Source organism: Pseudorasbora parva, chromosome 14 (genome assembly GCF_024679245.1).
Source record: "Pseudorasbora parva isolate DD20220531a chromosome 14, ASM2467924v1, whole genome shotgun sequence".
Lineage (NCBI taxonomy): Eukaryota > Metazoa > Chordata > Actinopteri > Cypriniformes > Gobionidae > Pseudorasbora > Pseudorasbora parva.
Window position 1 is genome coordinate 11,257,243 of NC_090185.1, and position 25,908 is coordinate 11,283,150.

Here is a 25,908-nt window from a genome sequence, read left to right on the forward strand (position 1 = left end):
ACTGAGTTTTGGGATTGCCGAGAAGAATCCCCACATGTGGCGTCTGGAAATCACAGCGGACCTGCAGTGGCATCATACTTGAAGAAAAACCTAAAACTTCAAAAGAGTTGTCCTTGTCATACAATGACTTTCTAGAAGATAATCTAAATAATATGGCACATTCGACATTTTTTTAAGTTTTGACTCTTAAAGTTTTAAAGAGAGCCAAAGTGAGCGTAGACTGCTGTGGTCTCATTTATTCACATCTGAACAGAAATGTGGTTTGATCTGTTGGACACACAGGTTATGCATGCGCTTGTGTCTGCTAGATGCGTGCGTTTAATGTCAGTGTGTGAGAGTGTGTTTGAGGTGTCAGTAGCGTGTGGTTGAATGACTTTTTTTCCATTCCTGTTCACCTGAAACTGTTTGACTTCTGCTTTAGACAAAACAGCTTTACTACAAAATACTAAATCCAACATATCTCAAATCATAAAGTGATAGTAAAGTAAGATCTGTCTTTGTGAACTATGGAAAATGCTCCAATATACATTTCTATATTTAAATGTTTCTGACTTCCAGTTTGTTACTGCATTTTGACTGTGTAGGTTTGTAGAACGACACCAACCTTGTGATCTTCTTCTTTAGCCTGTGGTCCCATCAGAGTTCTCATCTTTCTCCAGACATCCCAGTTCTGGGTCAGTCTTTCTAGCTGCCCCCACGTGTGGTCGTCTGCCTCCAGATCAGGGCGCCAGGTGTTTCTTGGTCAACCTCTCTTCCTCCTCCCTTGGGGGTTCCAGATGAGGACTTGCCTTGTGATACTGTCTGCAGGCCTGTGGAGGGTATGTCCAATCCACCTCCAGCTTCTTTGGAGGATGTCGTCTTCCACGGGTTACTATTTTATTCGTTGTTTTTCTTCATTGCTGATCTTGTCTGGCCAACGAATCTTGAGGATCCTTCTGAGGCAGGCGTTGATTTAAACCTCTTCATGGTACAGGTGGTGTTTCTCCAGGTCTCAGCTCCATACAGCAAGATAGGCTTCACAATGGTGTCGAAGACCCTGGTCTTGGTGTTGATCTCAGAGGATCACCAGATGTTCTTCAGCTGGATCTCGCCTTGCTGATCTGTCCCATGCTTGTCAATTATGCTGCCAAGACAAGGGAAACTGTTCTCTTCCCTAAACCAAGTGTGATGGGCGTTGCACTGGCTGTGTTAATCTCTAGTTCCTTGCTCGTCTCAGTTGATAGCCTTACTGAGGGTTTCCCCGACGATAGTGGTCTTTTCCTGCATCTTTTGTTGAGTGTGAGAGAGAAGGGTCAGGTCATCAGCAAAGTCAGGTTCACTTCTAGGCTGTAGATGTCTTGATAACCCAGTCTATTAATTGCTTACAGGAACAGGAAGGGCAATAGTAAACAGCCTTCCCTCACTCTAGTTCATTTTAGAAAGGCATTTGTGAGTTGCCTGCCATGAACTATTGTGTCTTTTTTCACACATCCCAGAGGACTACCAAGGAATAATGCACAATGTATAATTAATTCTAAAGAGGTCATAGCAACCATAGTAAACGACTCATGTGTTACTACATCCTTCTAAAGGAATTACTAAGGATTTGGATCAGTAAGTGAAAAACATGTTAACTCTGTAGTAATTACTGAAGTCAGGTTTTTGTAAGGTTTAAGTATTACTAGTGGGTTACCATGATCTTCACTTTAGAATACTGATCCAAATAACTAGTTATTCCTAGTAACGCTCGAGTCATTGCTATCTAAAACCTTACAAAAACGTCAAAAGTGTACAAAGAATTTAGAAATTACTAGAGTTATCACGTTTTTCACTTTAGAATACTGGTCCAAATAATTAGTAGTCCCTTCTGATGGATTTGATAATACAGGATTCATTACTAGTGGGTTACCATGATGATCTTTACCTTAGAACCAAGTATACATTACTCTCATTAATTATAAATGTGTGTGTGTGTGTAGTTGTTGTTACTTTGGGACATATTAAATAAATTGTATGATATTGATCATTAATAGTGAACTACCACATTCGGCTAAGCACTATTACTAACTCATTTTTCTTGTTAGTTAATAGTAGTTTCTACATTGTTAATACTTTATTACTCACTTCCTGTTCACACATAATGCTGGATTAGTATTCTAAAATGTTACCACACTGACAAATCTGACACCACCTACATGGTTTTAAAGGACGAATGCATACGGGATGTCCCTTAAGAAGTCTTCCAGTCTGTACACTGTAAAAAATTATTAAGAAAATAAGTTACCTGGTTGCCTTAAAATTGAGTTCACTGAAATTAAAATTTTAGTAAATACAATGAACATTTTTGAGATTCGACAACCTTTATTCAAATATTATTAAAAGATAAGCATATTTGGTAATCGTGTGTTTTATTTCTGATGACGCAGTGAAACATGCCAAGTTGTGCTATTTTCATGATTTATCCATTTTTTTTATGTGGTTCAGATACAATAATATTTTGAGTTTCTATTTATTAAACAAATGTCCTTCATTGTATCAACTGAAATTTTTAATTTCAATAAACTCAACATTTTAAGGCAACCAGGTTACTTACTCTTTTAAGTTAAACCAACAAAAAACAAGATTTTTTTTTTTTTTACAGTGTAGATGTGTTTGCTGAAGTGGAATGTCACACCTCCAAAATGCTGCAGCAAAACGGTTTTATATGAGTTGTGCATATAGTGCGGGACATACCCTGTTTTGTCGCAATTTTTTTTTAGATCAGAAAAGTAAGGTTTACTCGCACGGCAACTACTAACTGGCCTCCGTTACACTCACCCCCCCACACCTCACCACTGTCCGGGTCACGGCACCAATGTAACGCTTCCTATTCGAACCGCCCTCTCAAAGCGGGACTCAAACCCAGATCTGCTGGAATGAGAGTGGGATGCTCTAACAAGGAAGCTAAAGGCTGCAAACTTTGCTCACTAGAGCATCTTGAGATCACTAGCTGGTCTCCTTTACACTACATGACTCATGGATGATCTTGATCAGCTTAATGATGATAATCCTGATTCATATTTTTAAAAAAAGTGCAGTGTTGCTTTAATAGACAATGATGTATACTTCACTAGAGCGCCATCTAGTGTTCTAACCATGAATTCACCTTCTCAAGATTAGCCTTCACCCTCATCCACTATATAGTAAATAACCCAAATAAAACGCTTGTAAAATAAGTTGATTAGACTCGTGTGTTTATATTGCTATTGCTAATTATTCATTTGAACATTAGTCTGTTGTGTTAAAATCATATGGGGTTTTTCCTACATTAAAACATTTTTGACGGCCACCAAAACTAATTTTTGTCCCGCCAAAGCATTTGATGAGTTACTGTGCTTTATAAATTGATGTAGATGACAAATGGACGTGACAGGTCGCACGTTAACAGAGAGAGAGCCCATGCGGACTCTGTGTCAGTTCAGTTGATTTTGATTGATTTGTGCGAGTGAGATCATTTTGAAGACAATGGTAAAAGGTCGGAAGACTGAATCCATGTTCCATGTGGCGCAGTCGCACAATATTTTCCTTGAATTACTGCTGGATGAGAATTGTGCTCAAAAACGCACCTCTTTTGACAGACGTTTTGCACAAGCAGCTGACATAAACCATACTTTCAAATAAACGGAAAAATATACCTATGAAGTTTTTTCTGTGATGACAAATCTTCTGCGTTGTTTTAACAGTCTGGATTCACACATAACGCCTCCGCTTTTGTCCGATTCGCGTATTAATGACTCATTTGAACCGATTCATTTTAATGAACTGATCTGTTCGACACTGAACTCATGAATCGGTGTGTAATCATTTACTCACAACACTTCTGAAATGAGAATACAAGTCCCATTTTGTAAGCCCGCCCAAATTGTCCCAATGGAGGCTAACGGTCGGCGGGTGAAGGTCGCTGCGTGTTCGTCTTTTCAGCGGGGAAAAGGGATTTTATTCAAATTTCTCTTAATCTGACTCCATTTAATCATAATTTAGAATTTAGGTTCGAATGCCAATTGGTTATTTGGTCATTTATATTTAATAGTTTAAGTACACATTTAATTATTCCGTTTAACCCTTTGTTGAAATTATGTCCGTTCGTAACCTGAATAATTCCAGAGCAAGTCAGAATCAATCAAAGTGTAACAATTTATTAACAGTCAGGTAAATGTATAACGCCAAATACATAATCAATTCAAAGGTAATCCATTTATAACATCAAATACTCTGAAGTAAAGAATGAAATATATACCGGACTTCTGAAAATTACATAATGCTGGCTATCTTGAAACGTCCAGCATTACGAGCTGACCTGACTACAGTTGAGCCCTGAGCTCTTTGCAACATTTCCTTAAATACCCAGAACCATTTGAAACTCTTTCAAATGGAAACATGAGTTCACAATAGGAATTTGCATTAATCAAGTCCTACAGACTTGAGAAGAAGAAAGGTCAAATGGCTGAAAGCCACCACCATACACCAAGGAAAGATATCTTTAAACTTCTTAAAACATTTATGATGTTCTAGTTTACTTCTGTGGAGTTGAGATATTTGTACCAGTCGCACTGAGACATCTCAAATGATATCAAACATTCGTCTCGGACAGAGACGCTAACTGTATGAATGAGTTCAGATGCTAATTTCCTTTGTTTTCTCAGAGCGATTAGACATTTCGGCATCTACTAGGTTTTTCCAGCCTTAGTGGGATTAAGTGCCTTAATGGGGTAAGTGTGCTTACCCCATTAAACAAGAGTGGTTAGTAAGAATTAATCTTAATAATCCACAGTATTTTCATGTGTTTATATTGATAATGTGTAGTAAATTACCCCCTAAAAATATTTTAGACTGGAATAAGGTCAAACCAGAACAAAGCAAGTTGTTGACAATCATTTTATTAAATTGTATATGGTAGAGAATTATACATTATTAAAATTTTAATGCTACTTTTTAATAATTAATCAGTAAACCATGCAAACTGTGTAAAAACACGGAACTAAAGAAAAAATATATTTTTTGCTTATCTAATTTTGATATATCATTATGTATGATGTCTTGATGTTTGTTTATGCACTTATTTCACATTTATTGTGAGTATTGGCCTCACAGATCACGCAGGTACATTTACTGTGTGTGTGTGTGTGTGTGTGTGTGTGCACGCGCGCCCGTGTGTGTGAACCTGACCGAGGAAAAACTGTAGTACAGTGAGGACTATAAATTATTTAATGCTTATACCATGGTCTGTTTTAATACTCGATTCTGATTGGCTGGAAGGTGTGCAGTAAAACCGTTTAATGCACAGGTAGTTCCAGTCAGTTTGATTACAGCCACTATAAACACTGGTAACACAGTTATGCTTGCAAAGTGGATCTCCACGATCACTGCTGTCACAGGACTTCACCAAATCATACCAAAGAAGTGTGTTTTTGACGGAGCGGTCCCAGCGATAAAGGTTCGGTCCTGCTTTGGAAGCAGCCGGTGAGTAAAACTGCTTCAAATGTCTCTGCTATTGGCTAACTTACCTTCGCATGAGTAAACATCAGTAAACGACATGATCGCGTGCTTCGTCATTCAAATGCGCTAACGGACTCCATTGTTGTTCTCTGTATAACGTTACACTAGTCTGACGTGCAAAACCGTTTTGCTTGCTACTGCTAAGGTTTAGTCGCATACAATAGTCCATAAACCGAATCATGTCCTCATTAACTGCGGGTAAAGACACACAAATGTTGAGAGGCCACTAAATACAGTACATACCAAAGAGATGGACGTCCTGCTGTTGCTGTTTCTCCTGTTCAATTTATTTCAGCCTCAGATTTGATTGTGGATCATTATCTGTATTAGCTGAGATAGCGATGGGTTTCTCCACGCTTGAGGACGTCCCTGCTTTGTTCCTATCGTCATTCTTTAGCTCCGCCCACACGATACGCCTCCAGACGCTCGTTTTTTTCCGGAAAGACTCGGTACAGCCTATATTTCTTTTATAAATATGATAAAACAAAAGACTTTTTCGGAGATATGAAGGATGCAATACTACTCTATAGGTACTCAAGATTGACATGAGATTGACTGAAACTGAGTGTTTCACCCCCCCTTTAAGCAACGAGGGGATCTTCAGACTGACATAAAGAGATTGCGAATGCATCTCTCTCTCTCTCTCTCTCTCTCTCTTAATAATGAATTTAAATAAATGTGGTAATTTTTTATATAAAAACATTTCAATGGCTCTACTTTATTTAAACCGGCGGTGTGCTAGAACTAACGAGACGTAAGAAAACAACCGTCATTTTAACCTGTCTCTTAAAAAACATCAGCTACAGCTTTAACTTGTTTTTAACTTCCCAAATAACCATGGTATAAGCGGGATAATCCACGGCTAGCCATGCATTAAAGGATTTTAATGCATGACCTAGAGGCAACCACCCTCCGCTTCATGACGGGCGGTTCTTCGCCTTTAATGCATGGCTAGCCGTGGATTATCCCTTACATAGTTCAGTTATTTTTTTGATAACAAACTAAAAAATAATTACAAACAAACATCCTTCAGTTTAATTTTCATCGTAAGAATAGATTTTATACGGGCTCAACTATTTAGGTTTTTTTACATGTAAAAAAAAGCTTTCTGAATGAATGACTGGGATAAACCTGAGAAACAGATTTACACGAGAATTTACAACTGTATCCAGTTACAACTGGTTGCAGACAAATCACGACGATAGAGTAACAAACCAAATATGTAATATAGTGAAATATAAAATATGAAAAAATAATGAAATTTCTTTAATATTTAATATAATGAACACAGGAGATCTCTGGTGGTATTCCAGCAGGTTATGTGACATACCCAGGTATGTTTAAGACTAAGTTAGCGGATAACCTCAACTCGGTTACAAAATCAGAGGTAACTTTCAGGTGGTAAGTAACCATGGCAACTCGCCCTCTAAACATAACCTGCTCCGGAGCAGCTCATGATCCAGGGTTAGTTTGATTAGGAGGTAATCAGATGTGTTATATAATTAATAGTTATTAATATAACAAAATTTGTTATACAGTCAAAGATATTATATATTCATTCAAAAGTGCTATTACAAAGTAATATCTATCTAAATTGAATTAACATTTAAATATTTTTTTTTTTTTTTTTCATCTCACACATGGATCTGCATTCAATGAATTAGCACCAAGCAAATATAATCCTTATTCACGGTGAATAAAGATGACTTATTTAACGAAAATACTGACAAAAAAGGTGGCAATATAACTTGCCATTAAACAAAAGAAGAAGAGGAAGCAGAATGCTACTTTAATTTTAAGTGTCTGTTTTCGTGGTTAATCATCGATTCGTCGCTCTGTTGAGAATGTCTTGTGTGTTAACGGTTGTCTGAACTAACTCCGGGATGCGTTTTTGGAACCAGCATAGCTCGAGTAAGCAAGTTTTGGGTTAATCAACCGAGAGTTCAGCGTATATGTGACGGTAAGTTAACCTTGCTTTCTGGGATACACCCTGGAGTAGGTTTAGCAAACTAACACTGAACAATGGACTTGAATACACATGGCATAATCAATGAATCCACAAACGGTGTTGAACTTAAATCAGGAACAAAGGTTACCAACAACGACAGGGAACATGGGCAAACACAAATGACTTGTTCAGCCAAACAAAAGTTTGACAAGGGTCGACCCTTTTTCATTATCGTTTCCTGTTCTGTTTGTAGACCGAGCATGCAAAATATTCATATACAGGCGATCATTTTCTAGAACGCAAACACACACACAAAAAAAAATGATTAAATTATATAACAAGCATTTTGAACAAATACAACACAGCCAAACATGCTTCATGAACAGAACTGAAAGAGATAAAGATGGGTAAAACACATCTATAATGGACAGATAACGTGAAGTAGTCACGCTTTTACCTTGAACTCCACACAGGTCTCCGCTTCCTCTTCATATTAAATGCAAAAACTTGGCAGTGATAAAAAAGAACAACTTTTTAAACCCGTAATGTTATTATAGCTTGCAGAATAAATAGTGCTACTAATGGTTAAATGGAAACAGAAATTCAAGAAAGATAGAGATAGAGAGTTAGCTCTAATCCTCTCCACCTTTACTGGAAAACCTATTAATGTCTCAAATCAGCAGAGGTCAGTGGAGTCCCTTTCTGATAAGGGCATTGAGTCTCCCACACCATTACTGGAAAACCTATTAATGTCTCAAATCAGCAGCGGTCAGTGGAGTCCCTTTCTGATAAGGGCATTGAGTCTCCCACACCATTACTCTGTAAGAACACACACATTTACAGGAGGTTAAAAACAAATGTCAATTTTTTTAACAAATTTAAAAAAATGCTAAATGTACTATATTCTAAAGTAAAACATCACAAGACGGCAGCACTTTCTTAAATGTCTACTGTGGTGTGACAGGCAGCGGGGCGAGGGACCGCGAGAGCGGGCCGGTGATTAGTGTTGACAAGTGCCAGCTGCATGACAAACCGGTCTCGTCTCGCGGCCATGTGACGGGAGCATAAAAGGAGGAGCAAGGACAGCGGAAGACGAGAGAGGACCAGGCCTGGATTTTATGTTATGTTTTGTTTATGTGTTTGTGGGCAGTCGTCCGTGAGGGGCTGTCCACGTTTTATTTTGTGGGTTCGCGGGCAGTCATCCGTGAGGGGCTGCCCGCGGTTTTACTTTCGTTTTGTTTATTTATTTTGAATTAATAAATGTTGAACGTTCGCCGGTTCCAGCCTCCTTCCTTTCCAGCTACTAACTGCGTTACACTGGTGTCGAAACCCGGGGGGAAGGAGGGACATGCTGTCGAAGAGCCCTCGCTGCTGAGGGGGATCACGGTGCTGAGGAGGTCGGGCAGCGCGGATGAATGAGGACCGCGAGGGCTGCCCGAGGCGATGGTGCTGGAGCGAGAAAGGTGGGACAGAGGCCTCGCTGCCGTGCCCCTGGGTCGAGGTGGGGTGGCTGCCGTCCGAGAGGGAGCGGAGGAGTCGCCGCGCTTGCCGTGGGCCGGAGCCTGCTGCCATCCGCCTGATAGGGGAGGAGCAGGGAGCGCAGGGCTAGCTGCCGGGTCCCTCGGAAGGAGGAGTCACCGCTGGCCACCAGGGGGCGGAGGAGGATCGAGCTGTCCACCAGGCGTCCAGTGCCATCGCACAGCACCGCGAGGAAGAGCCTCTCGGTGGGCGGAGGGCCGAATGGCAGTGTGTCTGGGAACCGGACCAGAATTTTTTTTTTCTCTTTCTTTCTTTTTTCCCTCTCTCCCCTCTTTGTCCGCGGGCTCCTCGTGCTCCCGTCTACATTTCTCTCGCCTCTCTGTCCTTACCCCCAGGTGCCGCGGCTGCCGTGAAATCGATTGGTTTCTATGACAGTTACATTGTGTTGGTAGATATAAGCCAAAAAAAAAACACCGGAAATGGAGGAATCTGCAATACAGATATTGTCTTGTTTACAACATAATGCGTATCCGCCGGGGTGGACTACTGCGTCTTCTGAGTCAGCGGCAGAACCGTAGGAGGCTGGTATTTTATGATTTGAAAACATGCTGAAGGTCGCTGCAGAAACAAGGTTGCGTTGTTGCAAAGTGTCGGAAAAGTAGAAAAAATAAATCACTATATAATGGAGATGTTTGAGACCAGCCAAGACGACAGCATGGAATAAAGCCACGCATACCAGCCTCCTACAGTTCTGCCGCTGACTCAGAACACGCAGTAGTCCACCCCGGCGGATACGCTTTGTCATGTTGTAAATAAAACAACATCTGTATTGCAGACTCCTCCATGCTGCAGTGGTTTTTGGCGTATGCCTACAAACACAACGTCATGGCCAACATAGAAACCAACGCAGATATTCTAGAAAACTAAAAAGCACCATGGGACTCACAAATCGGACCAGAACAGTTGCAGTACTCCATGTGGACAGTCAACAATTTAGATCAGATTGCAATCGGGAAATAATCGGATCTGGAATGAGTGTGACCAAAGCCTTACACTTGTGAGACTTGCAGATCTCCCAAATCAGAATTCATTGTCATTTTTTTGCAGACAGACAGATTCAGTGCACATAGTGTCTCACCTCATGATTGTTCTGCTCCGTGGCGTCTGTTCGAACAACAATAACAACAAACTCAGTGAAACACAAATTCTTTGGTTAATTTGAATAAAAATACACATATTTTAAAGATTCTTTTTACACAGTTAATCTCATATTTCCATTTCGTCAAATCAGCTGTACGTAATACTTGCCATATTGTCCTGCTTGTTTAGATGTCCTGCGGCGACGGTAAATCAAAGCAGTTACAGCTGCAGCCAACAAGCAGCCAACAAGAAAAACACATATTCCTGTTACAGCTGAAGACGGACCTGAACCTGGAGCAGATGAAGACAGGCAGACATTACCAGACTGACCACTAATCAACTTTAACTTATTATATATTTAACATATGATATTTCATCATAATTTTTCTAAATAACAACAATGGACTATATATACACAATTGTAAAAACTAAACTAAAATAATAAAGTAACATGAGAGGATAATAGTGGCGCAGGTATGACATCACTTCGTAGGCCAACCGGCAGTTAGCATCACAGCGGTTCACTCAAGAAAAAGATTTTTCCATAGACTTGATTATTACAAAAAACAAGCTCTTTCAGCAACAAAAGTTTATGATGCAGACACGTTCTGTCGATCGAGATAGTTTTCACAGATGAACACAACTTTTATGAATTTAAGCCTAAATGCAGTTGCCAGATAGCCTAGAAATCTAGACGCACCCTAGCGGCAGCACATTTAATTTGCCCGCGAGTGTCGTCTAGGAACTCTCAATACCCTTCTGAGCTGGATTCCTCACAATCTGGACGGGCCAATCACATCGTGTATAGTGTCGGTGGGCGGGGCCATAATGACGACGGCCGAGTTGCGTTTGCGTGCTTCTAGTAAACACAGAAACTGGAGAACGGCGGCGGTCTTTCGAATCAGCTTTGACCACGATTCTGGAAGACTTGGAGTTAAGCTTTTCTCTGAGAAAAGAACAAAGAACGGCACTGAAGTCATTCTTAAAAAGGGAAGATGTGTTCGTAGTTTTGCCGACCGGATACGGTGAATGTTTAATCAGTCAGCGAGCTCTGTTTCACCTTCGTTGCTCTGGTTGGTGTAGCGCTATCCTATCGCGTGCAGAGGGAGTTTGAAAGACAACCGTTTATCCCGCCCCTCGGATTGAGCTGTCAATGGTGAGTTTCCAGACCAAACATCTTGATGTGGGTCTGGCTTGTCAGGCTAGTTGCCAGAAGTAAAAGGCTAAACATACACTACGGTCACTTAACTTCAACGTCACCATCACTAAAGCTTCCCACAACTCTTTCAGTTTTTATCTCAAAACATTTACCCAGAACATTTTAATTAGTCCGCTTTCACAGCTGCATTATGCTTATTTTTTTGTTGTTTCAAACTAGTCTGAGTTAACCCGTTCAACGTGATGGCGTTTAATCTCCTGGGCAGCCTCTGTAGTCTCATTTAGCCACTTGTTAGCAGCCGCCATTTTCAAGACACATAAAAAAAATGAAGAGTTGGGTAATACTCTGATGCATTTTATGTCGTAGAATAAAACATGAACATGTGCTTGTGTTCACCACAGAATTATCACAGCCATTTAACCAAAACCCCATTCAAAATAAAGCCATTGACTTTGGGCCAAGGGAACCTGAAGTGCTAAAATGCTAACTCGCTTCCGCATTTTGGCCTACAGAGTGTTGTCCTACCTGCCCCACTCTCTAGAGATGGTCTCAGTAATACTTTATAATGAGTCAAATCTCACAGTGTTGATTTCTATATTAAAAGCTGTCTTCTAAAACTCCCAGGGAAAGTGCACTGAATGACTGAATGATACTCACCAGTGACATTAACATCAGAACTCTTTATGCTGACAGTAACACTGAAGATCCTCATGATGCTGATTCTGCTGCTGTTGATCCGTAGTTTATACACACCAGAGTCTGTGTTTGTGGTGTTTGTGATGGTCAGAGATCCAGTCTGATGATCCAGCTTCAGTCTGTCTCTGAATCTCCCATCACACTGATCATCTGTACAGGTTTTATTGGGATCTCCAGTGATTTCAGCGATGAGAATATCATTAACATACCATGTCATCAAATCATTTGGGGTTTTTATTACATGAGTATCTAAAGTAACAGATTCTCCCTCCTTCACTGACTTTTTCTTTATTTCACCTACTTCAACAACAGGATAATCTGAAACAAACCAAACACAAACCACCTTTTTTAGTGGGAAACTGTGGAATACTCTTTACTTTTAGTCTAAAATAAAAATGATCCACATTTTGAGCTAATAAGCATACTTTTCATCAAAACAAATGCACTTTTGAGTTCCTGGTGATGAACTAGAAAATAACAAGTGTGATATAATATAAGGATTTAAACAAATGCTAAACCGCCATCTTTATCAGAACAAAACAAACGGCTAGATTTAATTCTGGTTAAATGACAATAACCAATGTTAAAACAAAATGTTTTAAACTGTACTAAAATAAGTTTATATTTAAATCTACAAACTCCACTTTAACAGTAAATGTGTTTGTGATCTGTATGTGAATTAATATACAGGTACAGAGAATAATTACCTTTAAATGTCACAGAAAAAAATGTATCTCGCTAAACAAGACTTGGTCTTAATTAATGACTCACCATACACAGCAACAATAAAGCTCTTTGTGCTGCTGTTGCTGCTGGTGATCCGTAGCTGATACACTCCAGAGTCTGTGGATATGATGTTTGTGATGGTCAGAGATCCTGTCTGATTGTCCAGCTTCAGTCTGTCTCTGAATCTCTCAGTACCATCATTACACTGAACATCTGTACAGATCACACTGAGATCTCTATTGATTTGAGCGATACGGGTGTTATTAAAATACCATTTAATCTTCTCTTGTTGGTTTGTTGTAACACCAGTGTGTAGAGTGACTGAATCTCCCTCGATTACAAAAGCTGACTCTTCATCTGTATCAACGCTGAAAAAGCCTGGAGAAAAAGGGAACGGATAAATATAACCAAGTCTAAATTAAACAAGCCTATCGTTTTTAAAAACAAGACTCAAATCTGTCACTAAAAAAGTAAAAAAAAAAAAAAAAAAAGTTTAAAAAACTACTGACAGAATTTACCAAAGACACACAGAGAAAAATTTGTGTTGAAAAGGCGTGGACAAAGTTCTTTTGCGGCTGACCTTATTACATACTACAAAGACTTTTGAGAGCGCATGGGAATATGTTGGAAGACTTTTTAAAATGATTTTGAAAGATTTTTAATAGTTATTAACACCTATGGGCCGATCTCCATATGCTCACCTACTTTAGTAAAGTTTTGAGTTTTCATTTAGGACTTCCAACTATATAAGACACTTGAGCCTACGGCTAATGGTTTAAAGTTATGAGCCACTTCACACTTTGAACATCAGACGGATTGATGCAAGCCTTTATGATGCTGTAGATGGTGTGAGTACTACCAGCCCTTAAAGTTTCAAGTCTTTACGTTTTGATCTGCCTGACAAGTTTTAGGTAAGAATGCTGATTCTTGAAAATTTTAACAATTACAATAGGGTTTCAGCTCTACACACTTAAACCCCTGATCATTTCTTATGTTCATTAGTTCTTCAGGGTCAGGAATGTTTGTCAGAATAGCTGCCAAACAACAAACATTCAGCAACATTTTGAATGATCTACTACATGTAAATAATTGTACAGGTAAAGAGAAAAACACCTTTGAATGTCACTAAACACATTAAAGATGTGATGTGCTTGCTTTAAAACGTAACGACTCACTGTGAACAGCGACATTGAAGATCTTTGCACTCAATCTGCTGCTGTCGATCTTCAGTTTATAAACTCCAGAGTCTGATGTTCTGGTTTCTGTGATGGTAAGAGATCCAGTCTGAGGATCCAGCTTCAGTCTCTTTCTGAATCTCCCATCACTGCCTTTACACTGAACATCTGTACAGCTCTTACTGAGATCTCCAGTGATTTCAGCGATGGGAATGTCATCCACCAATGTGAAATACCACATCAACTTTTTTTGTGGGTCTGTTTTAACACCAGTGTGAAGAGTGATTCTTTCTCCCTCGTGCACTGACAGTCTCTCTGTATTAACACCAGACACACCTGGAAATAAAATGAACAGTTATAAGAAAATAAAATATTTTGTTTATGAAAATCTAAAATCAAAATAATGCAGTTTTCTTTCATATCATGAAAGAAATAAACTAATTTTGGAATTTGACAATGAACTTTTTTTTTTTTGCATTGCCCTTTGCATTGCACTGCAATTTCAGAAGCTGCTTAACATATTTATATTTCCTAGCAGACAAATAAATTGTAAATTTCAGTTGTGCCTTGCGGACCGTAGACACCTGTTATGTTACATAGCTTATTATTGAAGGAGAGGATCCCGAAGCAGAATACACATAAGGTGAGGTGCCAGGTTTAAGAAAAGTCCATCCAATAAACTATTTAAACTATGTTAAAACCGTGTTAATTAGTCAACATTAATTGCATTATAATAGCAAAAGTAAATTAACATATATATATATATATATATATATATATATATATATATATATATATATATATATATATATATATATATATATATATAACATAATGATGTTGATGCAACAACACTTTTGAAGTTAACAAAAATGATCTGGTAATATTGTTGAGTAAACGTACAATGTGATTCTAAATTACGTTTGAAACATTGATAGAAATGTCAACGTTGCCATCTGATGTACCAAATGTTTTGTGCTTTTTATACATTTATAAATTATACATTTATTTGTGCTTTTTATACATTTTAACACAATCAATGAAAAAAAGAGCACTTTAACCTATAGTATGCGTGTATATCTATATATATATATATATATATATATACACATATACACACACACACACACACACACACACACACACACACGTATACTATAGGTTATAGTGCTCTTTTTTCATTGATTGTGTTAAAATGTATAAAAAGCACAAATAAATGTATAATTTATAAATGTATAAAAAGCACATTCATTCATACATTATATATATATACACAAAACCCCCCAACTACTAGCCCTAAACAATAGCTTCTCGGGGGTTCTCCAGGGAAAAAATGGTGTTTGGGGGGTAAAATGTGTGTTATTTTGGCAAGGTTGCCTGCTAAAATTCGCACTCATGGGTCTATATATCCCATAATAGTTAATTGCACAATTGAATAAAATAAAATAAAATTAAATTGAATTAAATAAAAGAGAGGGGGGGGGGTGTCTTCAGAAGGATGGCAGATTATTCTGTTCTATTCTAAAAATCGTTTAGTTTCAACTTTCAATTCAGCCCATTTTATTTTCCTCATTGGTTTGAAATAACATTACATTGTTTGTTATTATCCTGCTGTGACTGGTATTATGTACGTTCCTTCTAGCCTTTATTCTGACATTAAAAGAGGTGCAGTAGCCTACTCCACATTTCTAAAAACAACAAACGTTTAATCCAGTTAATATACAATCTCGTACAAAATACAATCGTTTTAATTACACAGTATCACTGAATTAAATTAGGCTGCAAGGCATCGGCTATACATCACATTTAGGCGATATTGAGTGACACAATGTGGCAAACTAACGGTTATTTAGCCTGCTGATTAAAATGGCATTTTAATGCAGAAAAAGGTGCAAACAGAATAGTGACATCAAAATGAGTTAAACAGTAAGTTTAGTAACACACCAAACGCTATTATAGCAAACTAATTACATCAGACCATTCAGTTAAATTAATTGCCTAATGCACACAGTACTGCACAAATTATAGTGATCACGAAAGGTCTTCAACGCGTTCAATCGATTGGACCAGTACAACATTAATATAAGGCGGATAGGCTATACCGCACCCCATCAGTTAATGGGTTCTATACTGCCACCTCGTGGCGCAGTTGTGTAACTTGGAAAATATGAACTCGACAAAACAACTTTTGTTATCATCACAAGATAATTAACTTGTGATCACGACATAAGACAGAAAAAAATATTATCCATGGCCGCTCAGGGCTTCCGTAATGGAGCGATGTGTTGCCAAGTCTGCGTTTTTCTCGAGAATGTTTTTTCCATGTCCGGGTGTTGATTCAGTGAAGCGACCTCAATTACGTAATATATAGACCGTCACACAGGAATGCGAATTTTAGTAACATTAGGCAACCTTGGCAACATAACACACACACATAAGTGAACACAGCATCAGGGTAAACGCAACCACTGAGGCTGCATTCACAGGTCAACGTCAAATAAATGCACACTCAGAAACTTCCTCTTTACGATGGCGTTGTTTGTTTCCGATGGCTGACGCGAAACTAACGTTTTGATGTGTCGAGATCACGAAGCGCAGGTGTTTCGAAACATTGCTCCGACCTGTCATTCAAAACACCAATTTCACGTGACTACGGTTAAATGAAGCTTCCAAGCGTTTGGTGCGCCTGTCGAAAATGCGTTTGATTAAAAAGGGTGGGAACAATACAGTCACACATCTGTATGAACCTAGTTCCCCACGGTTTAAAAGTAAAGTTAATGTAACGAGTGTAAACGCATACAACCCGCAAATACACTGATGTCGAATATAAAGCGATTAGAGCACATTCAAAACAACAACAACAAACAACTTCTGCTAGCCTGGGATCCGAAAGAGAAATAAATCGAAATGTCTTACCATGGACACGTAAACACCAAAGTAATGATGGCAAAATAAAGAAAAACATTTTTCAGGTTCCCATTAAAAATAAATGTACGTTAGTTTTTAATCCATGAAAGTATTCTCTAGACCGTTTCGGTTTCCTGCAAGTATCTTAGTGGGCGTCGCCATGACACTCGATACTTCCGGTTGACCAGCACATAACAGTTATGCATCGTTCACACTGGACGCGAGTGACCCGAATAAATAGCGCTATTCGCACGAAGTTGGACGCGTGAACATTTTTAAACCATTCACTACACAACAGACGCAAATTCGCGTCATGGGAGGGGCTTCTGCCAAGCAGCGGCAGTCGTCAGAAGGACTAGCCGAGTTAAGGCTGCTCTCGCCGGGGTTGATGAGCGCCACGGAGCGCCTGGGTCTCACACCTCCGAAACCTGCTTGGACCTGCTTCCATAAAACATGCAACATAAACGGAGTGGACCCGTTTGACATGTTGCCTAGCACCCTACGCACTCCATTCAATGCCCAACGAGCTTCAAATAAACTCACAAATTGTGAAGTAATATTTGTATTTTAATATTTATAATTGTTGAAAAGTTGTTAATGTCAGACATTGTCAGTTTTTTTAATCAACATGAAAATAGATGCATGAACTTAAATTAACTTAAGTGCATTAATACAAATTAACGTTTCACTAATGTAAATTGAATTATGAGTCTATATATTTAAAAAAATAAAGAAATAAACAAAAGAAACACGCAAACTAAGTTTATTTTAACTTTTAAAAACGCAATTTACTAGGATTTCCCCCCCTAGCCTAAATTTCACTGTGCCTACTTCAGAGATCACCTTTCCTACCTAATTTTGCCTACCATCAAATGCCTTACCTTTTTAAAAAGCTGAGACCCTGTAGTTTCTTAGGAAACGAGCAGAATAATTGTGTGAAGTACTGGCACAGAGTTATAACGGTTAGAATGTTGTTTTTACACAAGCTGCACGATTAAGTCGTTTATCGAAACGAAAAGCTGCAATTTTAACGTGCTAAAGCATCCAGATGTGTGGCCATGTTAATAAAGTTTGTAAGAAACCAAACCATTTGTAAATCCGTCAAGATTTTAGCGAGATAAGAGTATTTATGTTCGTACAGATCACTCACTTACATCAGGTTCCACAGAGCCCGACAGAAAGCTTGCCTGTGACAAGATGGATGACGATGGTCAAGAAGACCACTCCCTACCATGCACGCTCCAGTCACAGATCAGCTGTTGCCAAACTGCTCCCCTGATGAAACTCACGTGCCTGACGCTTTCTAGCAGCTTAATCTTGAAGACCTGATGAGCTTCTTTTTTTTTTTTTTTTTTTTTAATTACTGCAAAAGAGAGATGACATGTTTATAATACACAAGTTTGTAACAATACACAATACAAAAGATGCATCAATAATATGTTCAATGTCATCAGAAAATAAAGGCAAGAAAGAATAAAGTAAAAGAGAAGAAAGATAATAGAACAAGAACATTAGAAAATGAGGGTAAGATATTTATACATCAGTTAGGGTATGCAGATTAAAGTCATTACATATAGAGGTCGTTTTACTTGCTTTCTTATTTAAAGAGGATGATATAGTGTTAAGATATATTTCAATTCTTTCAAAAAGACACAAACATGGCTTGTTGTTAGCGAATTTACATTTGTGGATATAAAATTTACAAAGAATAAACATTAAATTTATAACAAAGACAACATTGTTTTTACTAGGGTCGCAACCATAATGACCAAAAATAATGTCTTTAAAAGCTAAAGTTATGGATATGCCTTGCTGGATATTATCATTAATAAAGGCCTCAATATTTTTCCAAAGTTGTTTGACATAGCAGCATGAACAAAATAAATGATAAACAGTTTCTATGGACTTGACAAAATGAGCATCTTATATCAATATCTGTTTTATATTTCTTCATGAAATGTTTAACAGGGTAAAATTGATTTATTATTTTGAAAGACACTTCTTTTACTTTATTAGTCTGAAAGGACCAAATCTTTTTCCAATTTAAATTTATAAATAATTATTCCAATAAGAGATTGAGGGAGATACAGAGATGATATTTTCAAGAAAAAGGGATCTAACTTTATAATTTCTATCCCTCTTTCTAGAAAAAACATATTGTACCTATAGGGGTTTCTGTTGGTTGAGGAATGGTAATATTAAGAGTAGAATGACTGCTAGTTTTTAAGAGCATGCTAATTCCTGATGGTATCGCTCCCATTACTATAGCAAATTCTTTGGGGGTAACTGGCAAATTATATTCTGAAAGAAATTCAGTATAGGCCATTAATAAACCTTGATTATTAAATAATTGATTTACTAAAAACAGACCATTTTTCAACCACTGGTCAAAAAAAGCATTCTATTTGTATATAAAATATTTGGATTGTTCCAAATAAAACATTTATGGGGGGTAAAATTGTGTTTATATATTAAAGACCACGCCAAAAGTACCTGCTGGTGGAAATTTGAGAGTTTGATAGGAATTTTTGAAATACTGTAATTGCACATCAACAGAAAATTAATACCTCCAATATATGAAAAAGCTTGTTGTGGAAAAATATACCAGATGGAATGTTGATTTTTCAAATACTGATGAAGCCAATTTATTTTAAAAGTATAATTTAAGGAACTGAAATCTATAAGATTTAAGCCACCTTTGTTATAGGTGTTCAGTATCACAGATCTTTTCAAATAATGCGATTTGTTTTTCCAAACAAAATCTGTTAGGACTCTATCGATCATATTACCAGTAGGTTTATCAACATAGAGAGACTGGGCAGCATAAGATAGACGAGACAGCCCCTCGGCTTTAGTAAGCAAAACTCTTCCTTTAAGAGAGAGAGCTCTTTGAAGCCAACAATTACATTTTTTCTTTGTTTTTGCAATAATTGATTTAAAATAAGTAGCGCATCTGTTTTTATCTTTAGTTATTTCTATACCAAGGTATTTAATCGTGCTTTTAACAGCTATCCCACAGATTGATGAAGCACTACAACTTTTAACGGGAAGTACTTCACATTTATTAATATTAAGACTTAGCCCAGAGGCTTCAGAAAATGTTTGAAGAGTGTTTAGGGCTATTCAAATTTGAGATGAATCTTCTAAAAATAATGCTGTGTCATCAGCTAATTGACTAATAATTAATTCTGTATTTCCAAATGTGATGCCTTTTAAATTACTCATTCTAATATGCATATTTAAAAATTGTACTGCAATTAAAAACAAATAAGGAGACACCGGGCATCCCTGTCTAAGTCCACGATCTAAAGAAAACCTGGGAGAGGTACCGTTGCTTAATTTAAATGAACTATTTCCATTTACATATAACACTTCAACCATTTTACAAAATAAATCACCAAAGCCAATTTTTTAAGTGCTTGAAATAAATTATGTTCTAAAGTATCAAATGCTTTATAATAATCAAAAAAAAGAAGAAGCTATTACTATGAATCATATCAAAGTAATGTCTAATATTAATCTTATATTATTAGATATGTGTCTGTTTTGCATAAAGCCAGATTGAGTTTCATCAATGATATAATGTAATACTCCTTTTAATCTTTTGGTCAATACTAAGGCAATAATTTTGCAATCATTGTTTAATAACGTTATTGGATGCCAATTATCTATTAAAAACAGGTTTTTATTTGCTTTGGGGATTAAGGTGATCAACCCTTGGCATAAAGTCGGTGGAAGGGAGGACTTATTTATGCTTTCCTTGTAAACATTCAACAAAAAAGATGTTATACTGATACTACATACAGGGTAAAATTCGGATGTTAAACCATCTGTACCAGGGGATTTGTTTGTTTTTAAAGACTTAATTGCATCATCGATTTCTCTTAAAGTAGTAGGGGCTTCACAAAAAGCTTGATCAGATTCACTTAATTGATTTATAAAAGAAAATGATTCAAAGTCATGAGCATGTTGTTTGTTAAATTTAGAAGTATATAAATCATTGTAGAATTTGGCACAAAAATTGGGAATGACTTTCTGGTCTTCACAAAGAGTTCCATCAATCATAAGCTTTTCAATGGTTATATTTAATTTGTTGTCTTTCCAATCTAAAAATGTAGGAGGAGTTTTGCTCATCTTTCTCAATCCATTTTTTCCGTGATCTAACAAATGCTCCCTCAGCTTTTTGTCTATAACTATAAAACTCATCTAACGCATTTTGATGATGAGCAAGTTCAACCTTTTCAGCATCAGATAAAACTGTTTTAGATAGAAGATTTCAGATTTTGCATATAATACTAATCCTTTTTTTTTTTTTTTTTTTTTTTTAACTAATTGGCTACTAAAAGCACGTAGATATTTACCAATTTCGTATTTTGCTAATTCCCAATTACAGCAAAAACTGTTTTCCTTATTTGCTTTTTCCCAGTAATATACAATTATAAAATTTACTTTTTCCTTACTTCCTTATAATTAAGCAAGGAGATATTCAGTTTCCAATATGAGGTAGTTCTATGTAAATTTGTAGTATCTGAAAAAGGAATGCATATTGAGATGCATTTGTGATCGGAGAGAGGCGATGGAATAATATTAGAGGATACATTATTTAAATCTCTAGAGATAAGCCACATATCAATACGAGACTGGTGTGAAAGAGAATTATTACTCCAAGTAAATATTTTTTGAGAAGGATGAGTATCTCTCCAGCAATCAACTAAAGAAAAACGTTGCATAAACATCTTTAAGTACAAATTTGAATTATCAGGAGACTTTGGAGGCCATCTGTCTAAGATGTTATCTAACGTCACATTAAAATCTCCTCCAAAAACTAAAAAAGAATTTGGGTATTTAGTTAACCATTTCAACACAAGTTCTTCCACTTGATCAAAAAGTTTTTCGTTTTTTTGTTGTTGATTAAACCCATAAATATTAACAATAACATATCTAACACTTGAAATTTCCATTACAAGACAGATATATAGTGTCCACTTGGGTCATAATCAGAGCAAAGAATCTTCCCATTAAAACGGCTTCTAAGAATACAAACGCCAGCTGAATTACTTGTTCCACGAGCCATCCATAAATCTGATCCCCACTGAGATCTCCAAAAATTATAATCCTCTTTGGTTGAGTGACATTCTTGCAGCAAGCAAATATCTGAATTAAATTGTTTAAGATATAGAAAAAACGCTTTCCTTTTAGTCAGGTTTCTTAACCCTCTAGTGTTAAAAGAAATTAAAGATAGAGACATAAAACGAAAAAGAAGTCTATTATAAAGGTAGATTAAACAAGTCTCAGAAAATGTGTAATAAATATACACACAGAACGATGAGAACAGCAAACTCTATGTCAATGCAAATAATGTTGTTCAATCTCTAGGGCAGGATATAATATAATATAATATAATATAAATATGTGTGTGTGTGTGTGTGTGTGTGTGTGTGTGTGTGTGTGTGTGTGTGTGTATACATATATACACATATACATAATAGAGCTGTTGCAGCCTTGCCTAATGCCTCTTTTGACTGTGAATCGTTTGTGGGCATGTGCCATGCTCCAAAGATACACAGCTGTTAATGTCATTATAAAGCAGACTAATTAAATTTGTGAATTTCTGTCCAAAACTAAGATATTTAAATATAACTATTTAAATATGACTTTTTAAATATAACTCCGATTGTATTTCTCTGAAAGAAGAATGTCATACACCTATAATGACTTGAGGGTGAGTAAATCATAGGCTTGGTTTCATTTTTGGGTGAACTAACCCTTTCAGCATTCATTTTCAACATTTAGCAAGGGCATATAGTAAATCTTCAGCAATAGATAAAGCAGGTAGGAACTGTTTTTCTTCGCGGAAGCTCTGCGTAAGAGCTAATAAAATATTTAATCTCAAGACAATATTTTGTGTCTAATTTATTTGAGACTAGTTGCCGTGTAATAAGCAGGATAATGTACACCCAGCCGGTTGTTATCACAGAATAAACCCCTTCAGAGTGATGCTCCACTTCGCGTCGGGGTCCTGATCACTGTCGGGGTTTATTCTCCGATAACAACCGGCTGGGTGTACATTATCCCTTACTTAAGAGAAGATTACATTCTTCTCTTCTTTTTTTTTCATGGCAATTTCCTTACTGAGCTGCTTTATGGAAAATTATCTAATCCTATATTTTACAAATTCCCATTTGTTGCAGAAACTATGTTCTTATTATTCTCTAATTGAAAATGTTGTGACTGATCACTGAAGTGACTGATCACATGAATTTTTCAGTTGGCCGAATTGAATTTCTGTGAATTCAAATTGCATCAATTCACAGAATTTCAATTCGGCCAACTAAAAAAATTAGATGTGATCAGTCACTAGAAATTTTCAATTGGAGATTATTTATTTATTTATTTTTACAGTGTAGTCAATCCTAGATTCACAGGTGTTAATAGGTTTAAACCAGGTTTATCCTAAATGTACATGTCTCCATATATCTATCAGCTTATTTTTATTCATAAAATCCCCAATTGTATGATTAAAGTGATAGCTTTCAAACTTAGTTGGCCATCTATCCTCCCATTCATCATATATTCCAGTCACCTCCCATTAAAATAAAGTCTGTTGGATAAAATGTTTTGAGCTCTAACATGTTTGCTACTGTTGTGAAGACCAGGAGAACTTGGGTATATCTTTCGGGCAGGCGAGAAACACACTTGCCATCTGTGGCTGCAGTCGTCCAAGTCTAATTCTAAACAGTATACATTGTAATTTATCCACATTTCAGGGGAAGGGATTTACATGACAATCTAAACAAAGGAATGCATATGTTGTATAGGTAAAAGAGACACCCAGTGTCACCAGACCTAATCCTATCAGCATAACAGTGCCAATCAGACGAATAGATGCTCTGACAATGTTGCTTATAGATCAGGAAGTACATAAAGACGAAAGACTAATTAGCTTGATTTCGTTAGATTGTAGTCAATCTGTACCTCCAAACTGTAAAGCATTATGTACATATCTGTTTGTATTACATTGAAATCCTTGATATAACAATTTATAAATGTGTAATCCCACACTACTTCAAGCATTTGTTTGTTTTGGGCAAGAGTTCTATGACCATACAAATAAGTTGATATAAAGAAATAGCCATACATTTTTAAGACCACCAGAAGCCAATGAACATGACTATCTGTCCGAATTTGAAGTGCGGATCGATGGGCACTCTAACGGCTGATATTGCCCACAACCCATTGCGAATCAGACGAGGATTCGATTAGAACTACAAACAAGCGTGACAAATGTGCGAGTCAGACGAGAGTGGAGAGGTTTAGATAAAGGGTTGAGTGATCAATTATCAGTATTTAACCTGATGAAAAGATATTTATTCAGTGTTGTCCACATTTATATTTCACCTGCAGCAGCATTGTGAACTTTTGCAATGATACATTTGGCCATTAACTTTTAAATGCATCCTTAGTAAAACTGCATTTTACCAATATTTGGTCTTCCATTTGAAGGAATGTTGAAGCAACATGGTTCATACCGAATGTGTGTGTATTTATCAGTTCACCATATTTGCGTGTGGACCATGTATGGCACTAAACACATTTTTCCAGTAAAGTATGATTTAGGGGGGGCCCTGACCACCTGATCCGCTTCTGTATATATACACGTGTGCGCGCGCATATATATATATAGGAGAGTAATGGAAGACATCGGGTAATGTGATATATATACACACACACGTTGAAGCGGCAGTGGACTTCAGAAACCCCCTTTCAAATGTCTAAAATACTGCAAAATGGTTTTATATAAGGTGTGCACATGGGACATCCCATGTTTTGGCCATTAATTCATTTTTTTTAGAGCTCAGAGGAGTAAGGTTTACTTGCACAGCAACTACTAGCTGGCCTCCTGTACACTTTACAGGTCCTTCTCAAAAAATTAGCATATTGTGATAAAGTTCATTATTTTCCATAATGTAATGATAAAAATTGAACTTTCATATATTTTAGATTCATTGCACACCAACTGAAATATTTCAGGTCTTGTTTTAATATGATGATTTTGGCATACAGCTCATGAAAACCCAAAATTCCTATCTCAAATAATTTGCATATTTCATCCGACCAATAAAAGAAAAGTGTTTTTAATACAAAAAAAGTCAACCTTCAAATAATTATGTTCAGTTATGCATTAAGAGTAAATCAGTGTCACTGTGTAGACTACATTGTGACTAACGTCATATAAACATGCAATATCGTTGATGGAAAAAGACAAGTCTAAAATGTAGACTAAATGACACCAAGCAAAACATCTCAAATGGAGATTGCTGAAATGCAGTTTACTTGTTACTGATCTGAAAACACCAATAAACAAGCTAGCTGCATTTTATCAATCTCCATTTGAGATTTCAATTCTCCATTTTGTCATTTAGTCGGTCTGTTCTGTCGGTCAGGACTCATGAGCCGCTTCACTGAACTGCTGAACTACAGAGTGCTGTGAGCTGCTGAAATAAGCCAATCAGAGCAGAGCTTAACATTAATATTCATGACTCTTCCAAATAAGGCAAAAACAGAGCATTACATCCTAGGGACAATTTATGAGGTTGTAAATGGACCTGTAAAACTGTATCTGGACAATTTTTGCCCTTAAATAAGCCACATACCCTCTATGTAGATATCAGAGAACAATTGAACTTTCAAATCATTCTAGGACACCTTTTTAGCCTGGAAGCCAGCCGAACTCAGCCCCGCCCAAATTGTTTAGGTCGGGCATCGATCCATAGAGGAGTAATTATCTCCAAACAGAAACTGTTCGGACCAATGAAATCATAAAGCGGGCTTAAGATGATGACGGACAGATGATCAACAGCAATGTTATCACCACGTCAAAGGGGCTTGGATTAAATTTGTTCGAATCCTAAACGGAGAGCTTGTTTGTAGCTGTACAAGTTTGACATTTGACAATGTGTCGCTTCGTTGCTCTGATTGGTTGTTGGTCTATCCAATTGAGGTCTTTCCTGTTCGGTTGAAACACGCCCCATAATCACAGCCCAATGGAGCAGTTTCAGACTCATGTTCAGACTAGAATTGAGTATGACCATGTCAGGGTAGCACCTTTTAGCATTTGCCAAATTATATCCAAACAGTGTATTTGTATAAAACACAGAACATGA

At 37.1% G+C, this 25,908-nt stretch overlaps 1 protein-coding gene across 3 annotated transcripts; it reads right to left on the reverse strand.

The window, feature by feature from the left end:
• Nucleotides 1–27: 27 nt before the first annotated feature.
• LOC137040072 (uncharacterized) lies at nucleotides 28–17,200 on the reverse strand. 3 transcript variants are annotated; one of them, XM_067415483.1, is made up of 9 exons: nucleotides 16,754–17,197; nucleotides 13,838–14,173; nucleotides 12,708–13,040; nucleotides 11,898–12,254; nucleotides 10,250–10,372; nucleotides 10,080–10,105; nucleotides 8,206–8,281; nucleotides 7,920–8,122; nucleotides 28–1,266 (listed from the first exon to the last, which is right to left on the reverse strand). In XM_067415483.1, the coding sequence occupies exons 1-7, from the start codon at nucleotides 16,800–16,802 to the stop codon at nucleotides 8,222–8,224; spliced, it is 1,284 nt and encodes a 427-aa protein (XP_067271584.1). In that variant the 5' UTR covers nucleotides 16,803–17,197; the 3' UTR covers nucleotides 28–1,266; nucleotides 7,920–8,122; nucleotides 8,206–8,221. The 3 variants fall into 3 exon arrangements, with proteins under 3 accessions (XP_067271584.1, XP_067271583.1, XP_067271585.1); XM_067415482.1 differs by lacking the exon at nucleotides 28–1,266 and adding an exon at nucleotides 7,139–7,754; XM_067415484.1 differs by lacking the exons at nucleotides 28–1,266; nucleotides 8,206–8,281 and adding an exon at nucleotides 7,139–7,754 and having other exon boundaries at nucleotides 7,920–8,198; nucleotides 16,754–17,200.
• Between the last annotated feature and the right edge of the window lie 8,708 nt (nucleotides 17,201–25,908).